This window comes from Rhopalosiphum padi, chromosome 3 (assembly GCF_020882245.1).
Source record: "Rhopalosiphum padi isolate XX-2018 chromosome 3, ASM2088224v1, whole genome shotgun sequence".
NCBI classification, from domain to species: Eukaryota; Metazoa; Arthropoda; class Insecta; order Hemiptera; family Aphididae; genus Rhopalosiphum; species Rhopalosiphum padi.
Genome location: NC_083599.1, coordinates 74,221,129 through 74,248,292, shown reverse-complemented (window position 1 = coordinate 74,248,292; position 27,164 = coordinate 74,221,129). Strand labels below are relative to the sequence as shown.

At 29.8% G+C, this 27,164-nt stretch overlaps 4 protein-coding genes and 1 pseudogene across 5 annotated transcripts; 4 read left to right on the top strand and 1 right to left on the bottom strand.

Annotated features, from left to right (window-relative positions):
- The first annotated feature begins 3,007 nt into the window (after window positions 1-3,007).
- Window positions 3,008-4,184, top strand: LOC132926457 (uncharacterized). Of its 2 annotated transcripts, XM_060990815.1 has the most exons (4): window positions 3,008-3,432; window positions 3,519-3,563; window positions 3,670-3,865; window positions 3,938-4,184. In XM_060990815.1, the coding sequence occupies exons 1-4, from the start codon at window positions 3,412-3,414 to the stop codon at window positions 4,102-4,104; spliced, it is 429 nt and encodes a 142-aa protein (XP_060846798.1). In that variant the 5' UTR covers window positions 3,008-3,411; the 3' UTR covers window positions 4,105-4,184. The 2 variants fall into 2 exon arrangements, with proteins under 2 accessions (XP_060846798.1, XP_060846797.1); XM_060990814.1 differs by having other exon boundaries at window positions 3,670-4,184.
- Window positions 4,185-4,310: 126 nt separating this feature from the next.
- LOC132925650 (uncharacterized) lies at window positions 4,311-5,255 on the top strand (annotated as a pseudogene).
- Window positions 5,256-8,793: 3,538 nt separating this feature from the next.
- LOC132925649 (piggyBac transposable element-derived protein 4-like) lies at window positions 8,794-9,989 on the bottom strand. The gene is made up of 2 exons (XM_060990024.1): window positions 9,806-9,989; window positions 8,794-9,569 (listed from the first exon to the last, which is right to left on the bottom strand). Exons 1-2 carry the CDS (start codon window positions 9,987-9,989, stop codon window positions 8,794-8,796), a joined length of 960 nt encoding a protein of 319 aa, XP_060846007.1.
- A 4,207-nt stretch (window positions 9,990-14,196) lies between these two features.
- Window positions 14,197-14,774, top strand: LOC132926580 (uncharacterized). Its single transcript, XM_060990951.1, has 2 exons — window positions 14,197-14,378; window positions 14,428-14,774. Exons 1-2 carry the CDS (start codon window positions 14,274-14,276, stop codon window positions 14,770-14,772), a joined length of 450 nt encoding a protein of 149 aa, XP_060846934.1. The 5' UTR covers window positions 14,197-14,273; the 3' UTR covers window positions 14,773-14,774.
- A 7,170-nt stretch (window positions 14,775-21,944) lies between these two features.
- LOC132925647 (uncharacterized) lies at window positions 21,945-26,733 on the top strand. Its single transcript, XM_060990021.1, is given in 5 exon segments — window positions 21,945-22,065; window positions 22,166-22,342; window positions 23,692-24,123; window positions 24,126-24,655; window positions 26,587-26,733. Coding segments are annotated over 5 exon segments (1,407 nt in total).
- Window positions 26,734-27,164: the final 431 nt, after the last annotated feature.

The following is a 27,164-nucleotide window of genomic DNA, read 5'->3' as shown; positions in this document are numbered from 1 at the left end:
TTTAAAGTAAAATATTTATCATACAAAAAAAAACATAAAAATATATTTGATTACAAAAATGTTACGCCAATAGTACAGTGCGGTGTGAGATACCGCTGAACATTTTATATCAACAATAACAAGGTATGATAGTGAACATAACCTTAAAAACCCATATTTTCATATATATTTTACCTCCATACAGAGGTATACGTAACCTCCATGTAATATTATCAGTATTATAATTGATATGAAGGACAAAAAAAATGCAGTGGTATATAACACCGCACTATACCAGTTACGGGATATATATATATTACATCAATTGTAAATTGTACAATAGTATATGAAAATTAATTAACCTAATATGCGGGCGCCCAAAAACATTAAACAACTAAAATATAATATAAATCTGGCGTTGAGGGTAATAACCCCAAGTGCCGTAATATATCTTCTTCTTCTTTCGTGTCGTTCAGATCTCGGTCATCCAAAAAGCCGCGACTGCTGCCGCTTTGTCATTTGCCAGGTATAGGTCATTTTCGTCACAAGTGGTTCCTATTAGAGGGCATTGTAGTAGGTGGCCCATTGTCTGTATTTCACCACATTTGCAGTTGGTTGTGTCGTCTTCTCCTAATATTTTCCATTTCTTGAGTGTGGTTTTGCATCGTCCAACTCCTGTTCTTAAACGATTTAATGCTTTCCATTTTTCCCATTTCCAGTTTCTTCCTTTAGGTAGCTCTTCTTTTAATTCCCTCGTAGTGTTTTGTTCTCTCTCCTTCCATCTGTTGATTCTTTCTTTTTCTGGTGGGTTCTTTATTGGTTGGATCGTAGTAAGGAAACTTTTCCTGGATTTAAGTCGTGGTTTCGGCGGGCTCTTTCCATGTAGTGGGTGCCGGGGATCGTTTTGTTGTTTGTGTCGTTCTATCTCTGATGCAATCTCTCTCCTAATATCTGGTGGTGCTATTCCTGATAGTACTTGTATTTCCTCGACCGGTGTTGGTTTGAGGCATCCTGAGATTATTCTGCATGTCTCGTTTAAAGCAGTGTCAACATTTTTCGCATGACATGATCTGGCCCATACGGGGGCAGCATATTCGGCTGTTGAGTAGCATAGTGCTAGTGCTGATGTTCTTACAGTATTTGGGTCTGCTCCCCATGATGTTCCTGTGAGCTTTCTAATCAGGTTGTTTCTCGCGTGGGTTTTTTGTTTTACGTTTTCGCAATGATGTTTGAATGATAAGGTTCGGTCTAGTGTGACACCAAGGTATTTTGGGTATTCGGTATTTTCAATCTCAACATCTTCCCATATTATTCTTAATTTTCGTTTTGCTTCTTTGTTTCTTAGATGAAAAGTGCATACTTGGGTTTTGTTGGGGTTTGGTTTTAACCAATTTTTTTTGTAATAAATTGACATTTCCTCTAGTGCGTTGTTAAGAGTGCTTTCTATATTTCCAAACGAGCGATTCTGAGCAGTGAGCGCTAGATCATCAGCGTATATGAAACGCTGGGTTCCTAATGGTGTTGGCTGATCGTTGATATATACTATATATGTTAAGTAGCAAAGGTGCTAATACGCTACCTTGTGCAAGTCCATTTTTTTGAGTCCTCCAACGGCTTTTCTTTCCTTGCAACTCCACGAAGTATCTTCTATTTCTTAACATTTCAGCGATGAAGGACGTTAAATTGTAGTCCCTTGTTATCTCGTACATTTTTTTGAAAAGAATTCTGTGGTTAATCGTATCATATGCCGCTGTTAGGTCTATGAAAACTGCGCCAGTCGCCATTTTTTCCTCGTATCCATTTTCAATATTTTGCGTCAGGTTCAGTATCTGACCAGTGCATGACTTTCCTCCTCTGAAACCGGCTTGTTCGTTTATAAGTGATTTGTCCACTACGTCGTTTATTCTGTTGAGTATTAATCTTTCTAGCAACTTGTATGTATGGCATAAGAGGGAGATTGGGCGAAAATTTTTCGCCTCCGTGGGTTGCTTACCCGGTTTTATTAGTGCTATTATTCGGCTTTTTCTCCATATTACTGGTGTCTTTACGCATTTTATGCAGTTGTTGTACAATTCTAATAGCCATCTTTTGGTTTGTTGTCCAAAGTTCTTAATCTGCCGTAATATATAAAAAAATATAATAATAATGATGGATACAAATTGTTGAACCCTAAATTTGCAATATATAAGACAAAGATTTTGATTTAGTCACTGACCATGAATGGGAAAACGATATAGATCGGTATAACAATATAACCTGCCGTGACAGCACTGACCTAATCTTGAGTTGAAACCGCAAGTTGCCCGGGATGATGTTGAAATGTTATTAACAGGAGACTTGAGTTGGTGAAGTAACTTATACTAAGTTAATTGCAACTTGCAAGTGGACACGAGGTCGAGCTTCACACCTCGTGATCACACGAGGTTTTATGCAAACACGCACCGGACGAATTAACGCGACGTTGCGTTCAATTCGACCGTTGGAAAAGACAAAAGCGTATTCTGAAAGTTGTAGGTTGACACGACGGATAGTGGCCTGGTCGGCGGCAGACAATTGGGCGCCGGACAATGGAAAGGGGAGCTTACTGGGACTTTATAATATGATATATCCACCACACTTGTAGTGTCCCGAACACGGATATAGATACTATGGTTGCACAATGAGCACGGATATGACGGCTCTAAATGTTCCTATCAAGAATTAAAAGAAAGTCGCGTCATACTAGCGTTCTCTATGGCCGTATATATTATACGATACCCGCGATTTTCAAAATCATAAATTTAATATTGTAATAAATAATATAATATCTGTGGTTATAAAAGAAAGCTATATTTTATAGTTTGATAATATTATAATTGATATTATCTGAATATTTCCCGCAATTTTATGTTTATATGTAATTAATAAATTATAAAATAATCTTTAAATCTAGGTTATATGTAGATTATGTATATCAATATTATTAATTTAATAATTATATTCATCACTTATATGGCATAATTACTGACTACTGAGATGAACTGATATTCTGAGTATTGACTATTGAATACTTATATTCTGTGTTTAATTATTTTATATATTTAATAAAATGCCAAAAAATTGTTGTGTGTGTGAACCTCATAACATTTTAAAACCATACTTTAGTGTACCAAAAGATGAATTAAAAAAAATGTTATGGGAAGCATTATTAGGTATAAAATTGAAAAAAAGTGATCGTGTTTGTGCTACACATTTTAATCATCTGATATTGTTAGTACATGGTCAAGTGGTGAAGAAGTAAATAAGTATGTATACGGTATGAATTTTAATTATTTTTTATTTACATTTATATTTACAATTGAGTTAAAAATAATACTGTTTCCTTAGATATGTTTGAAAAAATCACAACTAAAAAAAGATGCACTTCCAGTGAACATTAAAAACATTAGTCCTATGATACAGTCTGATATTGAAGTTTGTTAAATTATATATAATTAATTTATAAAAGGTTCTATATAATATATTTTTTTAATAAAACATTGTTTAATATGATGAAACAGGTCATCGATAGTGATCTAGTTCTTTTGCCGGCTAAAAAACAAAAAGTAATTAATTTATTATACATTTATACCTCATATAGAGTAATATTACTCTATGTTATACCAACTACATATTCTTCAATATTTTAAATTCTTAAATTTAATTCAATAGGTAGAACTAATAACATCACCAAATTCCTTATATAGTAAGATTTCAAAAAATATTTTATTGTTAACTATCCCAAATAATTGGTTTGCTAGTTTAGTATTGTATACACCCAATATTTTGATGCCTACATTTCATAAAGTAACATTACTTAAAGACAATTATAAAATATCTATAGAAAAACAACTCATTATTACTGAAGGTAATTATTCTGTTATAACATATCAAACACTTCATGTTTATTTTAATCTTAATTCATACTATTCTATTTTAGATTCTAAATTAATTATACACATAAATGGGAAAGAATTAGCTTTTTTGGAAGTTGGGTTAAGTGATAATGTTATAAAAACCGAAGATAATGTAGAGGACTTACTAAATATTTTTGATGAAATTAAATGTTGTGACAGAGTAACACCTTCAAAGGAATTGTTGAATTAAGTATCCGTGTTTAGCCAAAATATTATTGAATCTGATGGTCAATGGAGACACAAAAATTGTTCAATAATACTCAAAGATGATGATAGGTAAATTAAATACTAAATACATCATTGAATCAAATGTATTTTTGTGTTAATATGTAGTATTTTATTTTCTAGTGATTGTAATAATTGTATTTGGTGCAAACGCCTATTATTTACAATGCAAAAAAAAATGTCAAGACATTTTTCCCCCAAAAAAAGATTAACTTTGCAAAAAATTCAAAATTTAAAACAAACTATTAAAAAAAAACATTTTCGGGCAATTAAAAAAATTAATAAATTAGAAACTAATTTAAACAGCATTCAAAATAAGATGAAGGACATTGATCAATTGACTCTAAACAACATTTTGGAAAGTTCAGATATTTCTAAAGGGCAGTCTGAATTAATAAAATAAATAGTTATGGCAGCAAAGGTAAAAAATACTAAAAGTCGAAGATACAACGAAAATTGGATGTTATTATGCATACTATTTCAAATAAGGTATAAAATTAATTTAATTTATCTACTTAATACTTTATCTAAATTATTATTAATAAACCATATGTTAATTGCCTAACATAGGTCTCCAGGTGGTTATTCATTTCTAAGGGAGCAAAACATATTACCTTTACCATGCATAAATACACTTCGAAAGCATTTATTAGCTGTTAAAATTGGTTGTGGCTTTGATGAAGATTTTTTCACTCTTAAAAAAAAAATTTAGCAATAAAACTGATTATGAGAAAAAAGTTATTTTAGTGTTTGACGAAATTTTCTTAAGAGAATGTTTGGGTGTTAATACCAGAAGTTTGACGTATCATGGATTACAAGATTTTGGAGATGGATTTGATGTTAAAACATCTGAGAAGGCTAATCATGTATTGGTATTAATGATACAGAGTTTAACAGAAAATTTACATTAACCCATAGCAGTTTTTGCTTCCAAAGGATCAGTAAAAGGCAAATTTAGAATTAAGTATAATTAGTATAAGAAAAAATATTTCACGTAATATAGGAAGTGTATTTTTAGTATTAAAAATGGTTTTTAAATCACTAATAGTAATTTTGAGAGTTTCCGAATTTAAAATTGAACAATTTCCACTTTTTGGAGGCTTCAGTATGGAATAGACAGCCAATATTTTGTATACTTGAAGGAAAGTTGGTGTACACGGGTGATCATTTGGACCTATTGCTTGCCTCAAAGTACCAAAAACTTGCTATGTAATTAAAAAAAAAAACAATAATATTTTATTATAAATTTAATTATTAGATAAGTAGATAAATAATTTGTTTTACTTCCAAACGATACTGGTTCATTTTTATAAGTTAATATATACTTAAAACCACATTCATCCAGAAGCTATTTACAAAGATCCAATGTTGATTGTATGGTGACTTTTAATCCTTCAGCAGTTGATTTCGTTAAAAACTCATCTCCTGTTATACCATGTTGATCAACTTGATCTTCACAAGAATCAAGCCATTCAATAGAATCTTCTAAAACCTATGAGCCATAATTATAGGATTGATTTTGAATTATAATTACATATATACTATACTTAGCATATTTTCCTACTTTAAAATCATTGCTATTTTTTTTAATCCCTTCAGCTGAGTATTTTCGATTCAAAACATCAAACAATAAATTTAATCTTTCAGTAAATTTTTGCGTTTCATAACTGTTTTTTAATTAATCAATCTTAATATATTCCCTATAAAACAGAATATCCTTAGCCACAGGGGCGTCATTTCAGGTTTTTTTCGGGTGTGCGAGGTTTCAAGCAGGCCATTTTGAAATTTCACCAGGCCATATAAAAATAGATATACAAACGTATATGTACATTATCCTGTTTTCAATTATTTCTATACATTATGGACCGAATAAATTCGGAATCATCAGTCCTTCACAGAGTACACATACATAACATACGATAACGTTCGATCGAATGAATATTTTTAATATCTAACCCATAGATTGAATTCAGAAATACACATATTATTTATAAAAATAATCAACAATACTAAGAAGCGATAAAGATTAGGATAAATGACAAAACAAAAGTGTGTAATAATAGCATGTTTACTTAACTGGGAATAGCGCAGATTAATACTAACAATTCAGCCAAACAAGATAATAATCAGTACGTGTTTGGACACCGTAGAAGCCACATGTGTATTTACTTATCGCGTTCCGCATTTATAGCTCCCGATAGCAGTACAGTGTTACATAACAGCTGAACCGCCGCACCAATTCTTATCGGTAATGTATATTTCGTAGTACGCTATAATATCTTAATATCGATAAAATTAGGCGACAATACAACGATGGGCGACAAACCGCCTTCAAAAACCACACATACCTTTTTAAGACGCTCGACATCAAACGTAGCGTCGAAAACATCCATAAACAAATCTATTTTAAACCCACTTAAAACCAGTAAACAAGTCAATCAAAATTCAAAAATGACACCAACACAACACAGCCCTCAACCACCAACAACACTAACCTTACAAACGAAAATTGCACCCAAAAAACATTCGCTGCAACCACAGAAGATAATCAAAACATATATCTTGAACAAACCTCAACTCCAGAAAAATTAAATAATACACCCCAAATCAACGAAGAACAACATAATAATATCCAAATCATGGACTCCTCTCAAGAACTTTTTCCACCCAATACCACACACACAACACAATGCAAAAGACAAATATCGGACTCATCATCCCAAAAAACAAAAGCTCCTCCCTCTCCCCCAAATCCTGAAAAAAATCAAAAATAAAATAAAACCGAAAATACGATCACGCTCAAACTCATCTACAAGACCTGGCGAAAATAACGATGAAGCATTCAAACCTATTGAACTTTTCTTCGAAGAAAACCAAAACTTCCCAATAAATTTTCTTCAATTCAAACACATATTAGAACAATCTACCAACAAACATATCAACATCCACTCATTATGTCAACAAGTCGAAATAGATATAATATCTTTAATTAGTCTAATCGAAGAAATTCGACCTAATATTACAAAAGATAAAACAATGAAATCTCGCCTAACGAAATTCGCTAACCTACTATTCCAAGTACTCTCTCCACAAGACACCCAAACACAACTCTAATACCCAAGAACATGCTCCCAATACACAATACAAATATGGACCAAATAATACAATGGAATATAATCTCACCGATATTCAACGAGCAAAATACAATATCCAACCAATAGCTTTTTGCTTCCAAGAAACTAACCTTAAACCCGATCAAAAATTTCTCATACGTGGATATGAAGGGTACTTCAAAAATCGCCAAAATACCCCCTGTGCTAGTGGGGGTGTCGCCACCTTCATCACGAATCTCATAAAAAGCAAAGAAATCCAAATTCAGTATCACCTCGAAGTAATTGCCGTTATTATTGAACTCAGAAACCATTTTGCATCTGTAATATTTATGTGCCTGACAGCACCAATCTACTACTCAACGACCTCAACCAAATCATCCAACAACTGCCAAAACCTTTTATACTCTTAGGGGACTTCAATAGTCGAAATACAATGTGGGGATCAAACCACACTGACCTCAGAGGAAAGATAATGGAAAAATTTCTAGATAATGATCAACTTAAACTACTCAACACGGGAGATTACACCAGACATGATTCAACAAACAAATCTTTTCCGCTATAGACTTATCAATATCCAACAGCTCACTTGCACCACAAATAGAATGGCAAGTACTAAACGAATACAACTGCAGCGACCACTGGCCTATATCCATAACCTTTCTCGACCTGTTACCTGTAAATCAAAATTGAGTGAACATGCATTACTCTGTCTTTATAATCCTAATTAAAAACCATTGTATCAATCGCCAGCTTGAAACCGAAAGGAACAGATTTGGTAGTTCACTCGCAAACCTTGCCAGAAGGAAACATTGGTCTTGGAAATGTGGTAAACACAGTTAAGCAATGAAAAATCTTAGCTATTGCCATCTTCACTTCAGAAGAGCTCATTACAATACCACCTTTTAATATAGAAGACATAGCATTTGAAGAATTCCGATAAATCCCCACGTTGATCACGACAAATTCTAACGAAATAACGAAAGTTACGCAACGCATTGCTCGCATTCGGGGAGCTATACAATATCAAGAGCTAAATGCGGAAGAATCAAATAGTCTCTGGAAGGTGATTGGCGAATATCCAGATATTTTCCAGCTATCCATTTTCTTTTACAGGGGCAATACGTATTCCACCTAAAGGAAGGTGCCAAACCTGTTAATATTCGACCATACAGATTACCGTATGCTCACCGTCAGGAGATCGTCAGGTAAATGGAAGAGTTGGAGAGCAACAATATTATACAGCCGTCCGAGTCCCCTTGGAATGCACCACTTATATTCTCGACGAGTTATCATTTTACCTGTATTTTCGCGGTATATTTTGACTGTTTATCCCAGCAATATTCATCAATGAAAAAAAAATAGTTAGGGGCCATCGACAACTAATTCTTGCCACCGAGTGCTCGCCTTTCATTTCGTTTACTACATCCACTCCACCTTTAGTACCATTATAGTACGTTATGACTTCTGGTTTTTTTTGGTCTCCGGATTCCGGGTCAATGATACCTTGATCATGCATACTTGATATCATAATGACATTTTTATTTTTGTTTGGAGTATAAGTTGTAAGTAAAAGGTCTTTTCCATATCCAAACAGTCGAATTTACCTCTCTTTTTTTAGTTTCTAAAAAAACCGGAGGAATTTCCCTTTTGTTTTTCCTCAAAGTGCCCATTACGGTAAGATTATGATTTTTTAGTAACTCATTAGCCAATGGAATTGAATTGTACCAATTGTCCATAGTAATATTGCAGCCAGTTTTTGATATCGGCGATATTAGTCGTTTTACAATACTTGACGGAGAATTGTCACATTTGAAAGGGCCATCCGGCTGAGTTCCTACGTAAACCTCCATATTAGACGTATAAAATGTACGAGAATAAACGAGTGCTTGAATTTTGATACCGTATTTATTTGGCTTATTTGGTATATATTGTCGAAAACTGCAACGCCCTCGAAACCCTTCTAGCATCTCATCTATAGTGCAATTCTCTCCTACAGTATAATTTGCTTTACATCGCCGAACAAAATCATCGAAAACTGTACGAATAGGTGCTAGCTTGTCTATTGCTCTTCTAACGTTCCTTGTTTCAATATCATCAAATCTAACAGCTCGAAGTAATAAGGAAAAAAGTTTTTCTGACATGATTGCCCGGAAATATTCAGGAGCAAAACCGTCAGTACACCACAAATTGTGTAGGTTCAAATGATTGCTACGCAAATACCCAGCCAAGTACAATAATCCTAAAAGGGCATCTATTTCTGCTTTCGTAGTATCACGCAAATCCTTCTTATTTTGATAATTTGCACGGATTTTCGCTAAATATTTATTAGTACACTCAACTATATCTATAACTACAGTATCAGGAAAAAAAACTTCCAGCAATCCAAGACTGATTTGGCATCTCTAGCGATTTTTTTCACTCCGGGCAAATGCAAAACAATATTATGACGACGAGTACGGACGTTAGAAGGGGGATTATTTTTATACCATTTAGTTATTTTATCTTTCCCTAAGAAAAACTCTGGTTCGGAAATTATAGTAATATTTTCACCTGAAAGAGAAGGTGATCGACGACGTACATTTGATGTAGTTTGATCGGTGCTTTCATCACTATCACTTTCCACATTTTCAATACAAAAGTCAGAATCGGCATCGGTATCATCGGAATCAAATAACGCGTAATCATCCTCAACCTCACTTAACCACGCACACACTTTTTCACAATTTTTGTCCATTATTTAAAAGTATTAAAAAAAAATAATAAAATTCAAAAAATTATAACACGGTTAGTATCGTGCGAGCGGGACGCTAACATAATCGATACTGCGTACTTTTACCAGTCATAATATCCACATAAATATGTTTTTGTATTGTTTTTGTTGTTATTTTAGTTTATTATTATTTAGATAAGAGGTATGTGGAGTTTCAAAACAATCTATTTTTATTTGAACAAGTGGTTCCTAAAATAAGTTTAATGTTAGCGAAACGCTAACACCGATACCGATGACGGGTCAAGTGTGAAGCTATTTTTAACCACAACATAATGGATGATTCCAAAAAATCCAGAAGTGTATCAACAGCAATTGATTTAGCTGATGAAGTAGCTGTAGACGACCCAGGTCAATTCGATGACGCTCGTGCACCACCAACAGAAGCGGATGATTTTGAGGGAATAAAACATTCCTCAATTAATTTGTCTAACCATTACTTATTTGACGGCAAATTTTACGATATTGTGTCAAATATTGGAACAAAATTAATTGAAAAATGTGTACTTTGCCAAAAAACTTTACAAGGCCAAAATAATTCTTCTGGTAATTTTCTAAGTTATTTAAAGGTAAGTTCTTGATTTTATTTTAACCATTTTAAGTAGGTATTAAAATTGAAACATTATTACTTTGGGTGGTCATTCTTCATCTTTAAAAATTAATGATGAATAAATTACATTAATTATAAAAAGATTCTGAGAACATTTTTATAAAAAAAAATATTTTATATAATGGGTTGTTGAGTATCAATACAAATAATATACAATTTAAATACCTATCATTAGCTAATTTTGATTGGAATTAACAAAATATTTAGTCACTAATAATATAAAATATCTATGATATTGATAGGTATTATCATTGATTTTATAGTATACAGATAAGCCATACGGCTGTTGATTTAGAAACATGAATAATAGTAAAGCAAAAATCCGATAGATCGCATAGCTTTATTTATAGTCGATAAAGTAATATTATTATTCACGACGCGCGGCGGCCGACGGTGTTGGCTTTCTTAGATTAGATTATTAGAAAACCGGTTTGGATAGGCTTTTTCCGTTTGATGAAATATTGAAATGAAATAATACATAATATTATTTAAATCACCAATTACTATAATAATAATTATTAAATTATTACTATACTATAAAATATACTATGAAATGTTTTAAACCAAACCAATACGACAAGTATAAAAATAATCATATATAGATATTAATATTAAATTAAATAATTTATTTCATTAATAATACTATACATGAGATAAAATTTTTAACTTAGTTAATTTCGACTGTCTTGTTGTTATTGAATGATCTTTGCATTTCTTAAATATTTTACAAGTCAATAATTTGTCTAGAATGAAGAGTTTGTGGTCTGCGCATTCTTCATTTTCATGGAGCCAATGTTTTATTAAGTTACGACGTTTAAACCATGTCATAAATATTTTTTTAATATTTTTTTTATGTTGAACTTTGCCAAATTTATCTTAAAATATATCAATCGCACAAATAACAAGTTCCACAAGTTTTTTGATGGAGATTTAAGACCATTTGTTTTAATATTTTCAAAATTTTTATTAACTATAAACAATTGATCTTTATTATTAATATCGGTGTCAGTTATTAACTGTAATTTACAACTATTACAACTAACATTGTTTAAGCAAATATGTGCTAAATACCCAGTAAAATAAACTACAGTACAGCCTTCCAGTATTACTTCTACATTTTCTTTATCTTTATTTAAATAAATTATTATGTGAATCATTAGATGACGACGACGATAAAGATTCTGTGTCACTTAAGTCTATGTTGTTATCTGAACATGTAATGCTAGATTGTTGGTTATTTATGTGTATTGTATAATCTACTTCTGTGTCTAAATTCTGTTCACAATTTGTACCCTTTGAAGTACAAACTAACGAATAAATCGCTGTGCTTCTAAACGATGTTCTTATAACTCTTGACGTAGGATTTCTATTGTAACCCCCCTTCTGTAGAAAAATTGAAAACAAATTTTCAAGTACATCTTGATTCAAGCGATTTGTGAATAAGAAGCTAATGTTATGTTTTTTTTCATCTTCAAAAAACTGTAGCACACCATTTATGGTTTGAGTAAACCCATTGAAACACGGAGGTCGAGTGATTTTTTCTTTTTTAGACAACTTGTACATGTCAACAAAATACGAGGACGCATTTATTAAAAATTGTTTTACACAATTTGTATCGGACAAAGCACAGTTATAAATATTTTTACTATATAAAGATCTGCTATTCAAACAACCAAAAAGCCTGTTCATAAAATCTACAAAGTCTGCTGTATCTGAAGCTGGTTCACTAGTTAATTCGTTTGTAGAGACACAAGTACGAATTGTTGAAGCCATAGTGTGGCTTAGTACTTGAACAGCAAATTTTACTCTCATTTTTTGAAATGAATTTGGATTTATGTGCGTATCGGTTATTTTTAATAATGCTCTGCTTTTTTTGTTATTTTTTTCAATGTAGTATGTTTCTGTTGGTCGGTTTAGGATATTTTATAAATATCTATCTCGTATTTGCTCAGAACCATAAATTCATAACGATTTACATAGACAGGGCTCGAAACATGATGCTTTTATAAAGTACTAAAATATATGCAAGTTTAAAAATGGAACAAGTATGTCAACTGAAAAATCACAATAAGTCTTCTAGCCCCACCCCCCCCCCCCAAAAAAAAAAAAAACCATGTGAATATTACAACTTCCGAGCCCTGTTTATAAGCAATTATGATAATTTTAAAGTAACATTACCACTAGATGTTGATGGTTGATCTGTATCGTTAAATTTATAAGGAATAGCAGTGTGCTTCAACTTCGACATTTCTTTACTCATAAAAGATTTAGGTGAAAAATGTTTTTGGCATAAATATTTAGTGTACAATTTAGATTTATCAAGAGATAATAATTTTAAATTCCCTAAAACAATAAATTAATACGTCTATTACGTCGATTTAAAATACTAATACAATTGTAAATGCAAATTCATTAAAATCCGTGTCCTAATACTATAAATATCATAAATGTCAATATAAAATTAAACAAATTTAAGTACTTATAACCATCTACCTATAATAACTAACATAAATTAAAAATGTTCTAACCTGCATTAATGGTCCATGCGTCTAATCTAGTTTCATCTCTCGGAAATCGAAACATTTTCAATGATGGAAAGTTTTTTTTCGATTTGTTGCAATTTACATATTGACAGATATTACCCGACATTATAAATTATAAAATTAATTAAATATTTTAAGATAAATATACTGAAGTTGCCGTGTATGTAAATCTGGATGTGGAAACAGCTTAATTAAATGAAGTACAGTAAAATGAATATTTTTTATATTCCATAAAATCAATGATAATATTATATTTTACAAATTTGGTTCATTATCATTTATCACGTAATGCGACTAGCACTCAATTGATTCAATTATCCAAAACACTGTTGTGTTTTTCGTCAGAGAAAAATATATCATCGATCAAAACAAATACTAAAAATAGAATCGCAGTACGTTATCGCCTATCGTAGTACGCGTATAGCAAAACAGCACCCATCCTATGTTTACCCCTCTTGAATGCAGTCGAACACAGCGACGTCTAACGGCTGAATGCAATTAGCCGCTGCCACAATAAACAATATAATGGCTTATCTGTATAGTATAAAATCAATGGTATTATATATATAATAAAATATAATATAATATATATAATGTAATGTATGTATGTATGTATATAAGAAAAATAATATAATTAAAAATACACCTATTAGATATTGCCTAAATAATCAGTATCTAACCTGCATTTTAACTACTTACCTATCTAATTGTTAAGAATATCAAAATATTTTTTTAAATAAAATTAATTTAGATAATCTACTCGTTTAAGGAATATCAGGTACCTTGACAAATTTTTATTATTTTTTCACTTTACAGTTGTCCTTTAAATTAAAGAAAATATAAAAATTAACTTATTATAATTTATAAATGGTATACCTTCTATACCTATTGAAGTATTGATTAAAATAATTTCTTAGATACATTCAGTATTATTATTTAAACATTTATATTTAATATTTATAATAAACTAATAGCTAAACTATAGTTTTGCTAAACTGATAGCTATTGTTTAACGTTTAACGTTAAAATAAATTTTAATTAATATTTCAGCTTAAACATGCATCAATATTATCAAAATTAGAAAAGTATAAAAATGAGATGAAAAATGTAAAAAAGTCTAACCATAGTAGAGATGTGTCATTAGCATCTATGTTTCAGCCAAAATTACAGTTATCTCCTTCGAAGTCTTTATCAAAGTGTCATGTAAGTATATAAATAAATTGTTCATTCAATCATATATTTTTATTTACAGATTATCAATTTAGTCTTTGATTATATCGTACAAGAAATGAGGCCAATAATTACCTGTGAAAAACCAGCATTCAGGCAATTAATAATGGGTCTCACTGGCATATCAGACACATCATTTCTTCCAGACTCAAAAGTTATTAGCAAAGAATTGAAATTAAGGTACATGTCCTATGTTACAATGTTGACAAAATGTATTTCAGAACAATCATTTATTTGTACAACAGCTGATATATGGTCTTGTAATAATAAAAGCTATTTAGGCATGACCTGCCATTTCATTAATGAAAAAGATTTTAGTAGACATTCGTATGTGTTGGGTTCAGTGGCGGCTCGTGGGGTTCGTTGAAGGTGGAGCACAAATATTTCCTTCTTTTTCCACTATGAGAACTTTGAACTTACCATCAATTCCTGTTGATTTTTTAAATGAAATAAAAATTTTTACCAAAACCTTATACTCTTATAAAGTATCTTGCAAAACAAATAATTAAAAAAAAAATTATGGTTTAAAAATAAATATTGAATATAATTATTATGCCGTTATAATTTAAATATAAGTTATAAGTACTTTTAACAATTAACACAATATTATACAGTAGTTATATTTTTGAATTCCAAATCGATCCGTCTGTCTTTTTTCTTCATGAATACTTTGATGACTTCTTCATTAAAATTTGATATTTGGTTCACCATTTTCTTTTCAATTGATAACATCGCTAATGCTGTTAATCGCTCTTCTGCCATACTATTTCGAAGAAATGTTTTTATCCTCTTCAATGTCGAAAACGATCTTTCTGCTTCTGCAGATGTCATAGGTATTGTTGCTATAATACGTATAAGTTTAAATGTTTCTGAAAATATTTGTTCCAAGTTGTTATCAATAATAAACTGTAGTAAATTAACAGCACCTATTACGCTACGAAAATCTGTTCGTTTATATATAAGTTCCAATTCAGTTTGAAGCTTACTTTTATTTAAAAAAGAGTAAGCTTCAATTGTTTCATCAACATATGTTTGTGGAAAACTTTTTTCATACAAAGGAAATTCAGTGGACATAAATAATAGAGACGCGTTTAAATGAGCTTTATATTCGAACCTATCTTTAACACAGACAATAAGAATATCACAGACTTCTTTTGCAACACAAATTCTAGAAAGTAGTGTATCATCATCACGTTTTCTTTTTTGTCTACATTGAGTTACTTATTAAAATTAATATGTATATATATACATATATATATGTATATAATTATATTAAAATTATCGAAATTTCGTCTTTCTTTTTGAATATTTTCTTCAAATCGAGAAATGGCATTTTTCACTTCGATAGAGTCAATTTTCCGTTTTTGCAACTGGTTATATAATATATCTACATGTGGCATTAAACAATGAAAAACATTTAACCAAAATATAAATTTTTCATCATTTAACATTCTACGTATAGCGCACGCCTGAATAATTGCAATATTTTGATTAAATGTATTTTCGATCTCTTCATACATTCTATTAATAACTCACGATTTTCGTGTACAGTATTAACAATACGGCTTTTGAAGTTCCATCTTGTATTTGATGATCGAGGGATTCATTATATTTTTGTATACTAAGCCTAAATGCATTTGAAAGTTGTTGCCTTATATCTTGTTTACCCAAAAGTTTCAAATTTAAATGAACATTTAAACGTAAACTTGATTTTATGTGTGTACTAATTTTATCGTTCAAATGAGCTAAATCATTTATTCCGTTTTGTGACCAATTTTTATCACCAGAAGTACGACAAAAAAGTATACAAGGAAAACAAAACAAACGGTTCGTTTTAGAACAACCACATAACCAATCATGTTTTGAATAAATGTCTTTATTAAAACTTCTTTTAAATTCTCTAGACTTTGTTTTCTTAATTTGTATTATATTTAAATTTGGCATTGGCCTACCTTCTTTTTTTATTTCAATCTTTTTCTCAAGAGGTAAACTTGAAAAGTGGATATTCAGTAAATGCTCGATCGTAACATATGTATCCATGATGACAAATAATAAAAATATTTAATTAATTAGATATTAATCACTATACACTATGCACCATACACTAAATAGTAAAAATACTTATTTTATAATATTATTGAAAAATGCACCGATAAGGCGATAAATGACAGTACAAAAGTACTAAACGTATAATAAAATAAACAAAACACACTTAACAGAATTATTAGAATGAAGAAATAATAATTAATTGTTATCTTATCATGTTTTCAAAACCGGCGACGGTCGACAATAACAATACGAAGGCAATAGAACCGACAAAATATTATAAATCGTAATAAAATTAGAATTCGGGCACAATCGGATTGTGCCCGGCAATGCCGTATTAATTCGTGTCGAAAAGTGGGGGAAATCTAGTACTGTTGATTGGATTATCCGGGCACAACTTCGTTGTGCCCGCCGCCCAATGCGTATATATAGTATACACGTACCGTATCTAGGAGCACCCGTATTTGATAAAACATTGTTTTCGATAATATTCAAACTACCAAGTACCAACTTATATCATGATGGAAGAAATACTTATTCAATATTAATTTTAATAATTGAATATACATTTTTCTTCTTTCTTCTCAATTTTTTAGGTGGGGCACGTGCCCGTGTGCCCTATAGCACGAGCCGCCACTGATTGGGTTGTAAGCGTATTAAAGGTAGTCACACATATTTGAATATTGCTGAGGTTATAAATAAAATTACTAAAATATTCAACATCAATAGTTCTAAAAATTCTCATTGTGTAACCGATAATGCATCAAATTTTAATAAAGCCTTTAGAACATTTTCAATTCAGCCACAGTCAAATTCTTCCAACTCAAATAATTTAACAAATAACTAGTTTTGTAGTGATAACGATGAATCAAGTAATGAAGAAAATAATTTAGAGGTTGATGATACTTTTGAAAATATTGATATTACAGAATTGTCAACCATATTTTCAAATCCAGATGTAATTAATTCTTCTGATAATTAAGATGAAATCTGCTTACCAGATCATCTAACATGTTCTGCTCATACTTTGAGTTTAATCGCGACTACCGATGTAAATAAAATTGAAGACCATTCTTACAAACAAATATCTAAGCCTATGTTTGAAAAATTATACGCTTTCTGGAATTTAGTCAGTAGAAGTTCTGTTGCATCAGACAAAATTTTTGATTTATTTAACTGTAAATTTCCGGTGCCTATTATAACAAGGTGGAATTCACTATTTTTTGCAGTTAAAAAAGTTTTGACTCATAAAGATAAACTTTTAAATGCATTTGAGGAATTAAAACGAAAGAAACTTAAAATATCCGAATGGAAGTTCCTCGAAGAGTATTGCTTAGCCATGGAGCCTTTAGCTTTAGCCCTTGACTAGCTACAGGGTGAACAATCTTGTTTCTTAGGATTTGTTACAAATTACTGTGTAATTACTTTTTGCTACAATTATTGCTTTAAGGCTCAAGTTAATTCAGTTAACAAATTTAATATATTGTAAAAAATTGGCTCATTTATTAATTGTTAGTCTCGAAAAAAGATTCATTTACTTATTTGACTTAGAACACCCAAAGAGTAAAGCTTTCATCTTGGAAAGAAGAAGATTGTTTAAAAACAAAACAGATGAAGTAAGTAAAAAACAATATAAGACGTTAAGAAATAAAATCAACCGTGAAGCGAAAAAGGCCAAAGAAATGTGGATCGAAAAGAATTGTGTTGAAATAGACAATATGATGAAATACAATCAACAGGACAAGGCATATAAACTCATCAAACGATACTTTAATGAAAAAAAGTCACAATGCACACACGTAAAGGATAAAGAAGGAAATTTACTCATAGATGAAATAGCAATAGCGAATAGATGGAAAGAATACGTAGAAGAACTATACAGAGAAGAAGAAAACAACGACCTACTCGTTGAAAACCCAACCGACGGTGACTTTGATTTAAATGCAAATACAAGGATCCTAAAATCAGAATTTGAAGACGCACTTCAAACAATGAAAAAAAACAAAGCACCAGGCCCGGACAAACTAAACACAGAACTCCTACAACAGACAGATGATGAAATAAAGAACGCTCTGTACGAACTGTTATGTAAAATATACGAGACTGGAATAATTCCAAGAGATTTTGGATGCAGTAGATTAGTCATCCTACCAAAAAAACCAAGAGCCAATCAATGCGAAAATTTTCGGACCTTAAGCCTGATATCGCATGCGGCTAAATTACTGACAATAATTGTAAGTAAAAGGATAAGTAAAAGGATAGAAGTTAGATTAGACAACGACCAATATGGTTTCCGGAAAAACAAAGGAACCAGGGAGGCTATTTTAGGTCTGAGAGTAATACTTGAAAAACAAATCGAGAGGCAAAAAATCACTTATATGGCTTTTATAGACCTAGAAAAAGCATTCGATAGCATAAATTGGACAAGTCTCTTTAAAATTTTGGAAGAAACAGAGATAGATTTTAAAGACAGACGTATTCTCTATAAGATTTATGAAGAACAAGAAACCACTATCAACATTAATACAACAACAGTGACTGCTAGAATCCAAAAAGGTGTGAGACAAGGGTGCCCACTTTCACCTGCATTGTTCAATGTATTTATTGAAAGAGCAATAAATGTCATAAAGCATTGGTTAGAACAAAAAGGAATCGGAGTGAAAATAGGAGGGGTACTAATAACCATGCTTCGCTTTGCTGATGATATAGTCGTTCTCGCAACATCTGAGGAAGATCTACAAGCAGCATTAAATGTAATGAATTTTACGTTTAAAGAATATAGTCTGAAAATAAATTCAGCTAAGACCAAAACCTTAGTATGCTACAAGAAAAACGTACCATCTATAAATATAACATTAGAAAACAAAGAAATTATCCAAGTAGACCATTTCAAATACTTGGGCAGCATTATAACAGACAACGGGAAATCTATTAAAGAAATCAGAAATAGGATAGGTCAAGCAAAAAGCACATTCCTTAAAAAGAGAAAAATACTAACATCAAAAAATATGAACATAGCAACGAAGAAACGGCTCATAAAAACATATGTCTGGAGTGTGGCATTATATGGAAGTGAGACCTGGACAATTAATAAGAAAGAAAAAGATATGTTAGAAGCTCTCGAGATGTGGTGTTGGAGGAAAATGCAGAGAATAAGCTGGACTGATAGAAGATCAAATGAAGACATCCTGAGAACAATAGATGAAAAACGAACATTGATAGACACCATAAAGAGAAGGAGATGGCAGATGATAGGACACACGTTGAGGCACGGAGACGAACTGCATAGTATAATAATCGAAGGTATGATAGAGGGTACAAGATCAAGAGGAAGACCTAGGACGAGATACATTAGTCAAATAATGCAGGATGCAGGAGTCACTTCCTACAGGGAGCTTAAAAATATGGCGAATGATAGAGAAAAATGGAGAAGTCATTTATTGTGAAACATTTGCTAAAAAAAACCAATCTCCGGATTGAAAAACAAAAAAAAAATGGTACAGGTATAAAAGACTTATTATGACTTATGCCTTTAGTAGCGTGATTATCATATGTCTATAAATAGCATAAGTCAAGAATAAAATGTTTAATACAAAATCATTATTAGTGATATCAAAAATTCTCATAATAATAATTAATGTATTATAATAATAACACAAACGATAATTACTATTATCACAAATTGTACAAAAATAGTACAGATGATAATATAATAATATTATTATAGTCTGTTTTTAGATAACTTAATATTATGACGTTTTGAAAATGTTTATATTATTAATTAGTAACCACGGTATTGTTCTATAACTTATGTAAAAATGCTGGTGTTTATTAAACTTTTCGCTCCAATTTGGTTTATTAATTATTATTGTTTCCTTACTAAACAGTATAAGTACTTGCCTGGTTTTTATTTTTTAAATTTACACTTAATTGTTATTTTGTAAAAAACCAATTATGAAAAGAAGAACTATTCAAATGGTCGAAATGACCAGTTCATCAAAGCGTTCTTCATCAGGTAAATATTCCAATTAATTGTTAATAATAATATATTATAATAAGTAATACAAAATATGATATTTACTTTAATATTCTATTTAATTAACAGCCACAAATAATAAATCAAGTCATTTTATCGAGCAAAAAAAACAAATATCATCAGATTATTCAGGTAAAGTATCTATAACTAATTCAGAAATACACATTTAAAACAATTTAACATTTTAACTGTGGGTAACAAATTAGGTAAGTGAAATTATTTTAATTAATATTATGACCAACAGACATGTCAGATGTAGATGATTCAGATCTTGATAAAGACTATAAACCTGAATCAAGGGAGTGTGATGCATCAAATTTATCAGGCCATGAAGATGATATTGAAGTATTGATGCAACACTCTTTTATAAAAAACATCATAAACGATAATCCTTGCACAGGTGATTAAATTATTTTTATTTTAACATTTTAAAAAGTTACTTATATTGTAACATAATACTGAATTGCATTACTGTAATGATTACTATTGTATAGTAATTATTGAACGATAATAGTCTTTATAATACAATTTATTAATATTAAATACATAAAATACTATTAAACTAATAAAATCATCGTGGTACCTATCTAATTTTATATTATATTTTAATATTACTAGTTGTTCAACAAGATGACATCGAAGCTCCATCTGAAGGAAATCTTACAGTGTTTAATACTTTAGGTAAGAATGTTAATAGGTACAATAATACTATGAATACCATAGTACAGATGAATATAAATTTATTGTGTTACATTTTATAATAATCATTGATTTATTAGATTTTGAAGAAAGTACAGAATATAATGAAATGCATGACCTTCTGGAAAATAATATTATACCACTGAAAAATATCACAGGTGCTTATATTATTATAATATTAAATACACAAAATAATATTAAACTAATAAAAGTAATAATATCATTGAAGTACTTATCTAATTTTATATTATATTTTAATACTATTAGTTGTTCAGCAAGATGACATTGAAGCTCCATCTGGAGGAACTCTAACAGCTTTAACTACTTTAGGTAAGAATGGTAATAGCATTGATTTTATAATATACAGATACGCCATGCCGTAGAAAATAGTGGCAACCGATTCCGTGCTGTCAGCCGCTGCAGAGCGCTGTTGTCGTTGCTGTCAGTTCGGTGGGGAACTTACCTTGCCATAGTATTGGTTTTGAATGGCGGGGCGCGGGCGCCGGCGACGGCATTGTTATTCAATATTCACGATATTTATAAATAAATTATTATAAATTTAACGGCACAGTACAATATTGAATATTATAATAATATAATGCCTATTATTGTCTATAATAATATGACAACTGTATAAAGTTGAACAGTTTACGAATGGACATTCGTAGTATAAGGTCTCAAACAGAATAATATTATATTGTTTCCGTGTACCATCCATTTTTATTATTTTTAATTTGTGGTTTATATTGTTTTTAATAATGCCTGGCAATAAATGCCAGTATTTTAATTGCTTTAAAAATACAATCAAGTATCCTGGGCTAAGCATGTTTCGGTTTCCAAAAGATAGAATAATATCTGAAACCTGGGCAATAAATTCTGGTAAATAATATACTTACAAGTTACTATTTATTATGTATTATACATTTTAAAATATTAGACTAGGTACTAACTTGAGTAATTATTACCAATTATATAATAGGAAATGTTAGTTTACTATCACTGGATGTGGAAAAGCTATACAGTAGATACATTTGCCAAGAACATTTTAGCCCGGATGATTTTATTTATATGTACGATAAAAAAAAGAAATTAAAACCAAAGGCAGTTCCATTCAAATTTAATTCTTTAGATGAAAATCAACCGTCTACGTCATCTGGTACGAATTAATTATTTTATTATATAAGACTGGGGTCCAGTGAGTCATATTTTACTATTTAAAATTGCCGACTAGAATTTGAAATTCCAAATTTTTGATAACGTTTAAATTATTTTTAGTTATATAAGTATGTACTATGAATATAAAATTTTAGATTCTGATGAATGTATTGATTTTATACAATGATGTGTGTTTTTTTTTTTTGGTTTTTTTGTTTTTGTGCCTGTGTACAGCATAACTAGTCGAAATAATGCTTCAATTTCAAACTTTGGGGGTGGTTTCCGATGGCAAAGTGGATATCCTTGGTGCATTATAGAGATGAAAAATAAACATTTTCCAACAGTTTTCAAAAAAATCGAGAAAAACAAAAAAAAAGTGACAGAAAAACGGGAATTTTTACGCAAAACCAGTTTTCGACAAAATTTAATTTTTTATTTTGCTATAACTCAAAAACTAATCGACGTAAACACTTGAAATTTTCACCAAATGTTTATATTAGCGTTCTCCATACACAGTTAAATTTTCAAAGAATTTTGACTTTTTTTGATCTATTTATAGACAATTGAAATTTTCAATTATTCTAAGTATTTTTTTTTTAAATAACGATAAAAATTTTTTGGCCGGCCAGAAAATCTTGAAAATTTAATACAAGGTTTCTTATGAGCTGTTCTTAAAATGATAAAAAAAAATCCGAAATCGTTAGTCACAATTTTTTTTTATAAGTGCTTAAAGTTCGAATTTATACGAAATATGTCACAATTGCGAAAATTTGCAAGTAATTTTGTGGTTGAAAAATCGTAAAATTTTTTCTTTTATAACTAAGTTTTGAAAATTTGGTACAAGGTTCTCCATAAATTTTTCTTCAAATATCTGTAAAAAAAACTCTACCGGGGTTTGAAATTTAAATTTTTACAAAACCGCGTTAAATAACGGTTTAGCCTCAAACGATTTTTGATATTTGTTGTTATTCAAACAGTATAAGTCGTAAATACTTGAACATTTTACCAGTTATTAAGATTGCCATTTTCTTTACGTGATTTGATTTTCAAAATATTTTGAATTTTTTTGATCTATTTATAGGCATTTGAAATAATCAATTTTTTTTTATTTTTTTTTATAAATGTTGATAAAAAAAATTTAGCTGGGATAAATTACTTGAAAATTTAATTGAAGGGTCCACATAACTTGTTCTAACTCTCATTCAAAAATTATAAAAATACATAGGCACAATTTTTTTTTATTAGCATTTGAAGTTCAAATATTGACAAAAATTCGTCAAAACCATGAATATTTTTAACTATTTGGTATTACAATTATTTTTCAAGGTGTTTTAACGTCATATCAAACAGCAGATGAAGATGATTTAACATTATTGACACCAACCAAAACGTATAACAAATACAAAACCAGTACTGAAGTAGAGTTAATATTCTCTAGTCCTAATTCAATTATGTCTACGCCGCAAAAAGAAAAAATTTCCGATTTAATTGATATGCCTAGTCCGAGTTTTAAAAGAAAACATTCGTATGATAAAGATCCCGATACGCCTAGAAAAATAAAATTAAAACAAAAAATTGAAAAAAAATCGAAAATAATTCATAACAAAAACAGTCATATTTCTAAATTAAAAAACTATGCTTCTAAATTTAAGGTTCAAAATAATTTAAAAAATCTTATAAATGCATATCAATTTCCATCATGTAACTCTAGGGCATTAGTAACTATGCAGCTAAAAACCAAACGTCGTACATGGACAACTGCAGAGAGAAATTTAGCTTTTACTTTTTTTATAAATCCCCATCTGCCTATAATTTTATACGCCTACAAAAAATTAATTTACCTGCTCCATCAACTATTAGACGCTGGATCGGAGAATCAAAATTTTTACCTGGTTTTAATAATTACTTTTTTGATCATATACAAAAAAAATTTGAGCATACCAATTATAAAGAGAAAGAATGTAGCATTTGTTTTGATGAAATGTATATCAAAGAATTTTTAGAATATTCTAAACAATATGATTTTATCGAAGGATTTCAAGATTTAGGAACTTACGGTAGAATAAATAAAACTGCAAATTGTGTATTAGTGTTTTTAGCTCGTGGTATATATTATCAATGGAAATTTCCTATTGCATACTATCTTTCTAATTCTGGCGTAAACAAAGAAATCTTAAAAAATTTAATTGTTGACATTTTAAATAAACTATTTGATATTGGCTTAAGCCCAAAACTCATTGTATGTGATCAAGGGACATCAAATCAAAGTGCTTTAAAATTGTTAAATGTTAATGAGACAAATCCGTTTTTTTTTGTAAATGGTCATAAAATATATTCTTTATTCGATGTTCCGCATTTACTCAAAAGCGTTCGTAACAATTTCATTGAAACTTGTTTTCAAAAGAACGATAAAATTTTTTCATACCAAGATATTAAAAATACTTATTATTTAGATAAATTAAGTAAAAAAAGTAATGCTCTTGGTAAAATCACTGACGCACATATCCATCCAACGTCTTTCCAAAAAATGCGTGTAAAGTTAGCTGCACAAGTCTTAAGCCATTCTATGTCATCAGCTATACGCACATGTGCAGAGACTGGTCAACTTTGCAGTAAAACTGCAGTTGATACTGCAGATTTCGTAGAATTTATGAACAATTTATTCGACTGTTTAAATAGTAGGTCACTTTATAGTAATAATCCATATAACTCTGCTCTAACGCATACGGGAATAGTCAAAACTTTTTTAATAAATGCTTCAACATATTTTATAAACTTGAAAAAAATCAAAAACGGAAAAATTTCACAACCACCATGCTTTAAAGGATTTACGCAAACTATTAATGCTATTTTACAATTTTTTGAAGAAGAAAAATGTAATGACATTTTTTTTTTAATTACAAATCGACTCAATCAAGATATGCTTGAAAATTTATTTAGTATTTTTCGGCAAAAAGGAGGCTATAATAAAAATCCAACTTCGAGGACAATAAGGACTTCTATTAGAAGTAGCTGTATTTTTTCCTTGTGTGCTTCGACAGCAACTAACTGTGAACCTTTACAAGACACAAATGATTTTATATCAATCGATGTAAATAAAATATCTACTAACACAGAAACTATAGAAACTTATTCTGATGACGAATCAAGTATTTCTTCGAGTTCATCTGCCGATAACAAGTTTAAATGTGTAGATAAAATTCAAACAGACATCGTCACGGTCACCCTAGAAGATTGTTCAGTTACTTATTTTGCTGGATATCTTATATACAAATGTTATAAACAATTTAATTGCCACCATTGTCAAAATAATTTACAAACTAATAAAAATTTAAATGATAAAAACCAACTGCTTTTAATAAATAAAAATTATTCTTCTTATCAAAATGATATCGCCCTAAAGGCACCATCAATTGATTTTAATAAAATAATTAATCACGTTTTGGACATTTTTGAAAAAAATTTTGATAAAATTCAACACCAGAAAAAAATACGATTCAAATTAACATTAAAAATAAAAAATGATATCTTAATAAATAAATGGATAAATGAGTTTGAATCTTGTATGGAACATAAATTATATATTATAGACTTATTGTTAATTTGTAAGATATTTAAAAAAACTCGAACGCATTCCACAACGTCTCAATTAGCCAAAATAAGTAAATTAAAGATTTTAAATCATATATAAATTTTTTTATTTTTTTATTAATTTTATTTTTTATTACAACAATATTTTAACATTTGTACTAAGGTATAATTAATTATGTTCATTTATACTTGTTTTTATCATTAATTTAAATTGTGGTTATAATTATTATATAATATTATAAAACAATGATCATTTGTTAAACTGTTTATTTATTGTTCAAATTCCATCCTAGTTATTCTTTTTTTCCTGTAAAACGTAGTTTCTTACTTCCAGGAATACGGCTTACTGAAGGGGTTCACAATTAAAACACCTATTATAAAAATTGTAAGAAGAATTTTATCTAGAATCGTATAGAGTCCGATTTTCGATATTTTTTAAATCCAATATTTAAATGTATTTTGAAATATCAAAAATAAGACTCAATACTATTCTATATAAAATTAATATTTATAATAATTATTAATATTTTTATTGTTAACTACTTCAGTAAGCGAAGGTACGAAACAATATTTTTATGCTCTATGGGCATATGGCCTATATGGCATATTTTATTCACTAATCACTATGATCATAGATTAAATATACATAGATAGCCCATGCCAAGGGGAAAAGCGGCAACCACATATGCCAACTATTTGGACCCCGGCATCAAAGTTCCACTGGACGCCGATAGGATTGTTGGGGGCGCCACTAGCGTATGTAGGCTTATCACGCAGCGCCGCAACTTTATTGCTGTTTAACATTGAGATTATTATTATGATTTCTATTTCTAAATATTTACCTAATATTTTTTACCGATTTTCGATTAATCATATTAAAATATTGACAACTTGGCAGATTTATAAATAAGTAATATGAATTACATAATATATAAATATACCTATGTAATTTATATTACAATTCAAAAAATATTTTCAATTAATATTACAAACAATTACAATATCATTTATAAACTTTTAATTTAATATCAACAAATTACTTTTATTTAAAAAAAACATAATAATGGTAGCTGGTATAATATTATATAACACTATTTACACTAGTAAAATATAATATAACAAAAGTAGCCATAACACAAATAGTTATTTTTATAGATTAAAATATATATATAATAATTAATATAGGTATTTAATTCCTATATAAATCAATTAAATATATAAATTATGCGCCT

What these genes read in the sequence shown, in the direction of transcription:
- LOC132926457 (XM_060990814.1), top strand. Translation starts at nt 3,412, where the DNA reads ATGATACAGTCTGATATTGAA. An exon ending in TGATACAGTCTGATATTGAA is followed by an intron (nt 3,433 to 3,518) that starts GTTTGTTAAATT and finishes ATGATGAAACAG; the next exon opens with GTCATCGATAGTGATCTAGT. An exon ending in TGCCGGCTAAAAAACAAAAA is followed by an intron (nt 3,564 to 3,669) that starts GTAATTAATTTA and finishes TTAATTCAATAG; the next exon opens with GTAGAACTAATAACATCACC.
- LOC132925649 (XM_060990024.1), bottom strand. Translation starts at nt 9,989, where the DNA reads ATGGACAAAAATTGTGAAAAAGTGTGTGCGTGGTTAAGTGAGGTTGAG. An exon ending in TCGATCACCTTCTCTTTCAG is followed by an intron (nt 9,570 to 9,805) that starts GTGAAAATATTA and finishes ATAAATATTTAG; the next exon opens with CGAAAATCCGTGCAAATTAT.
- LOC132926580 (XM_060990951.1), top strand. Translation starts at nt 14,274, where the DNA reads ATGAAAAATGTAAAAAAGTCTAACCATAGTAGAGATGTGTCATTAGCA. An exon ending in AGTCTTTATCAAAGTGTCAT is followed by an intron (nt 14,379 to 14,427) that starts GTAAGTATATAA and finishes TTTTATTTACAG; the next exon opens with ATTATCAATTTAGTCTTTGA.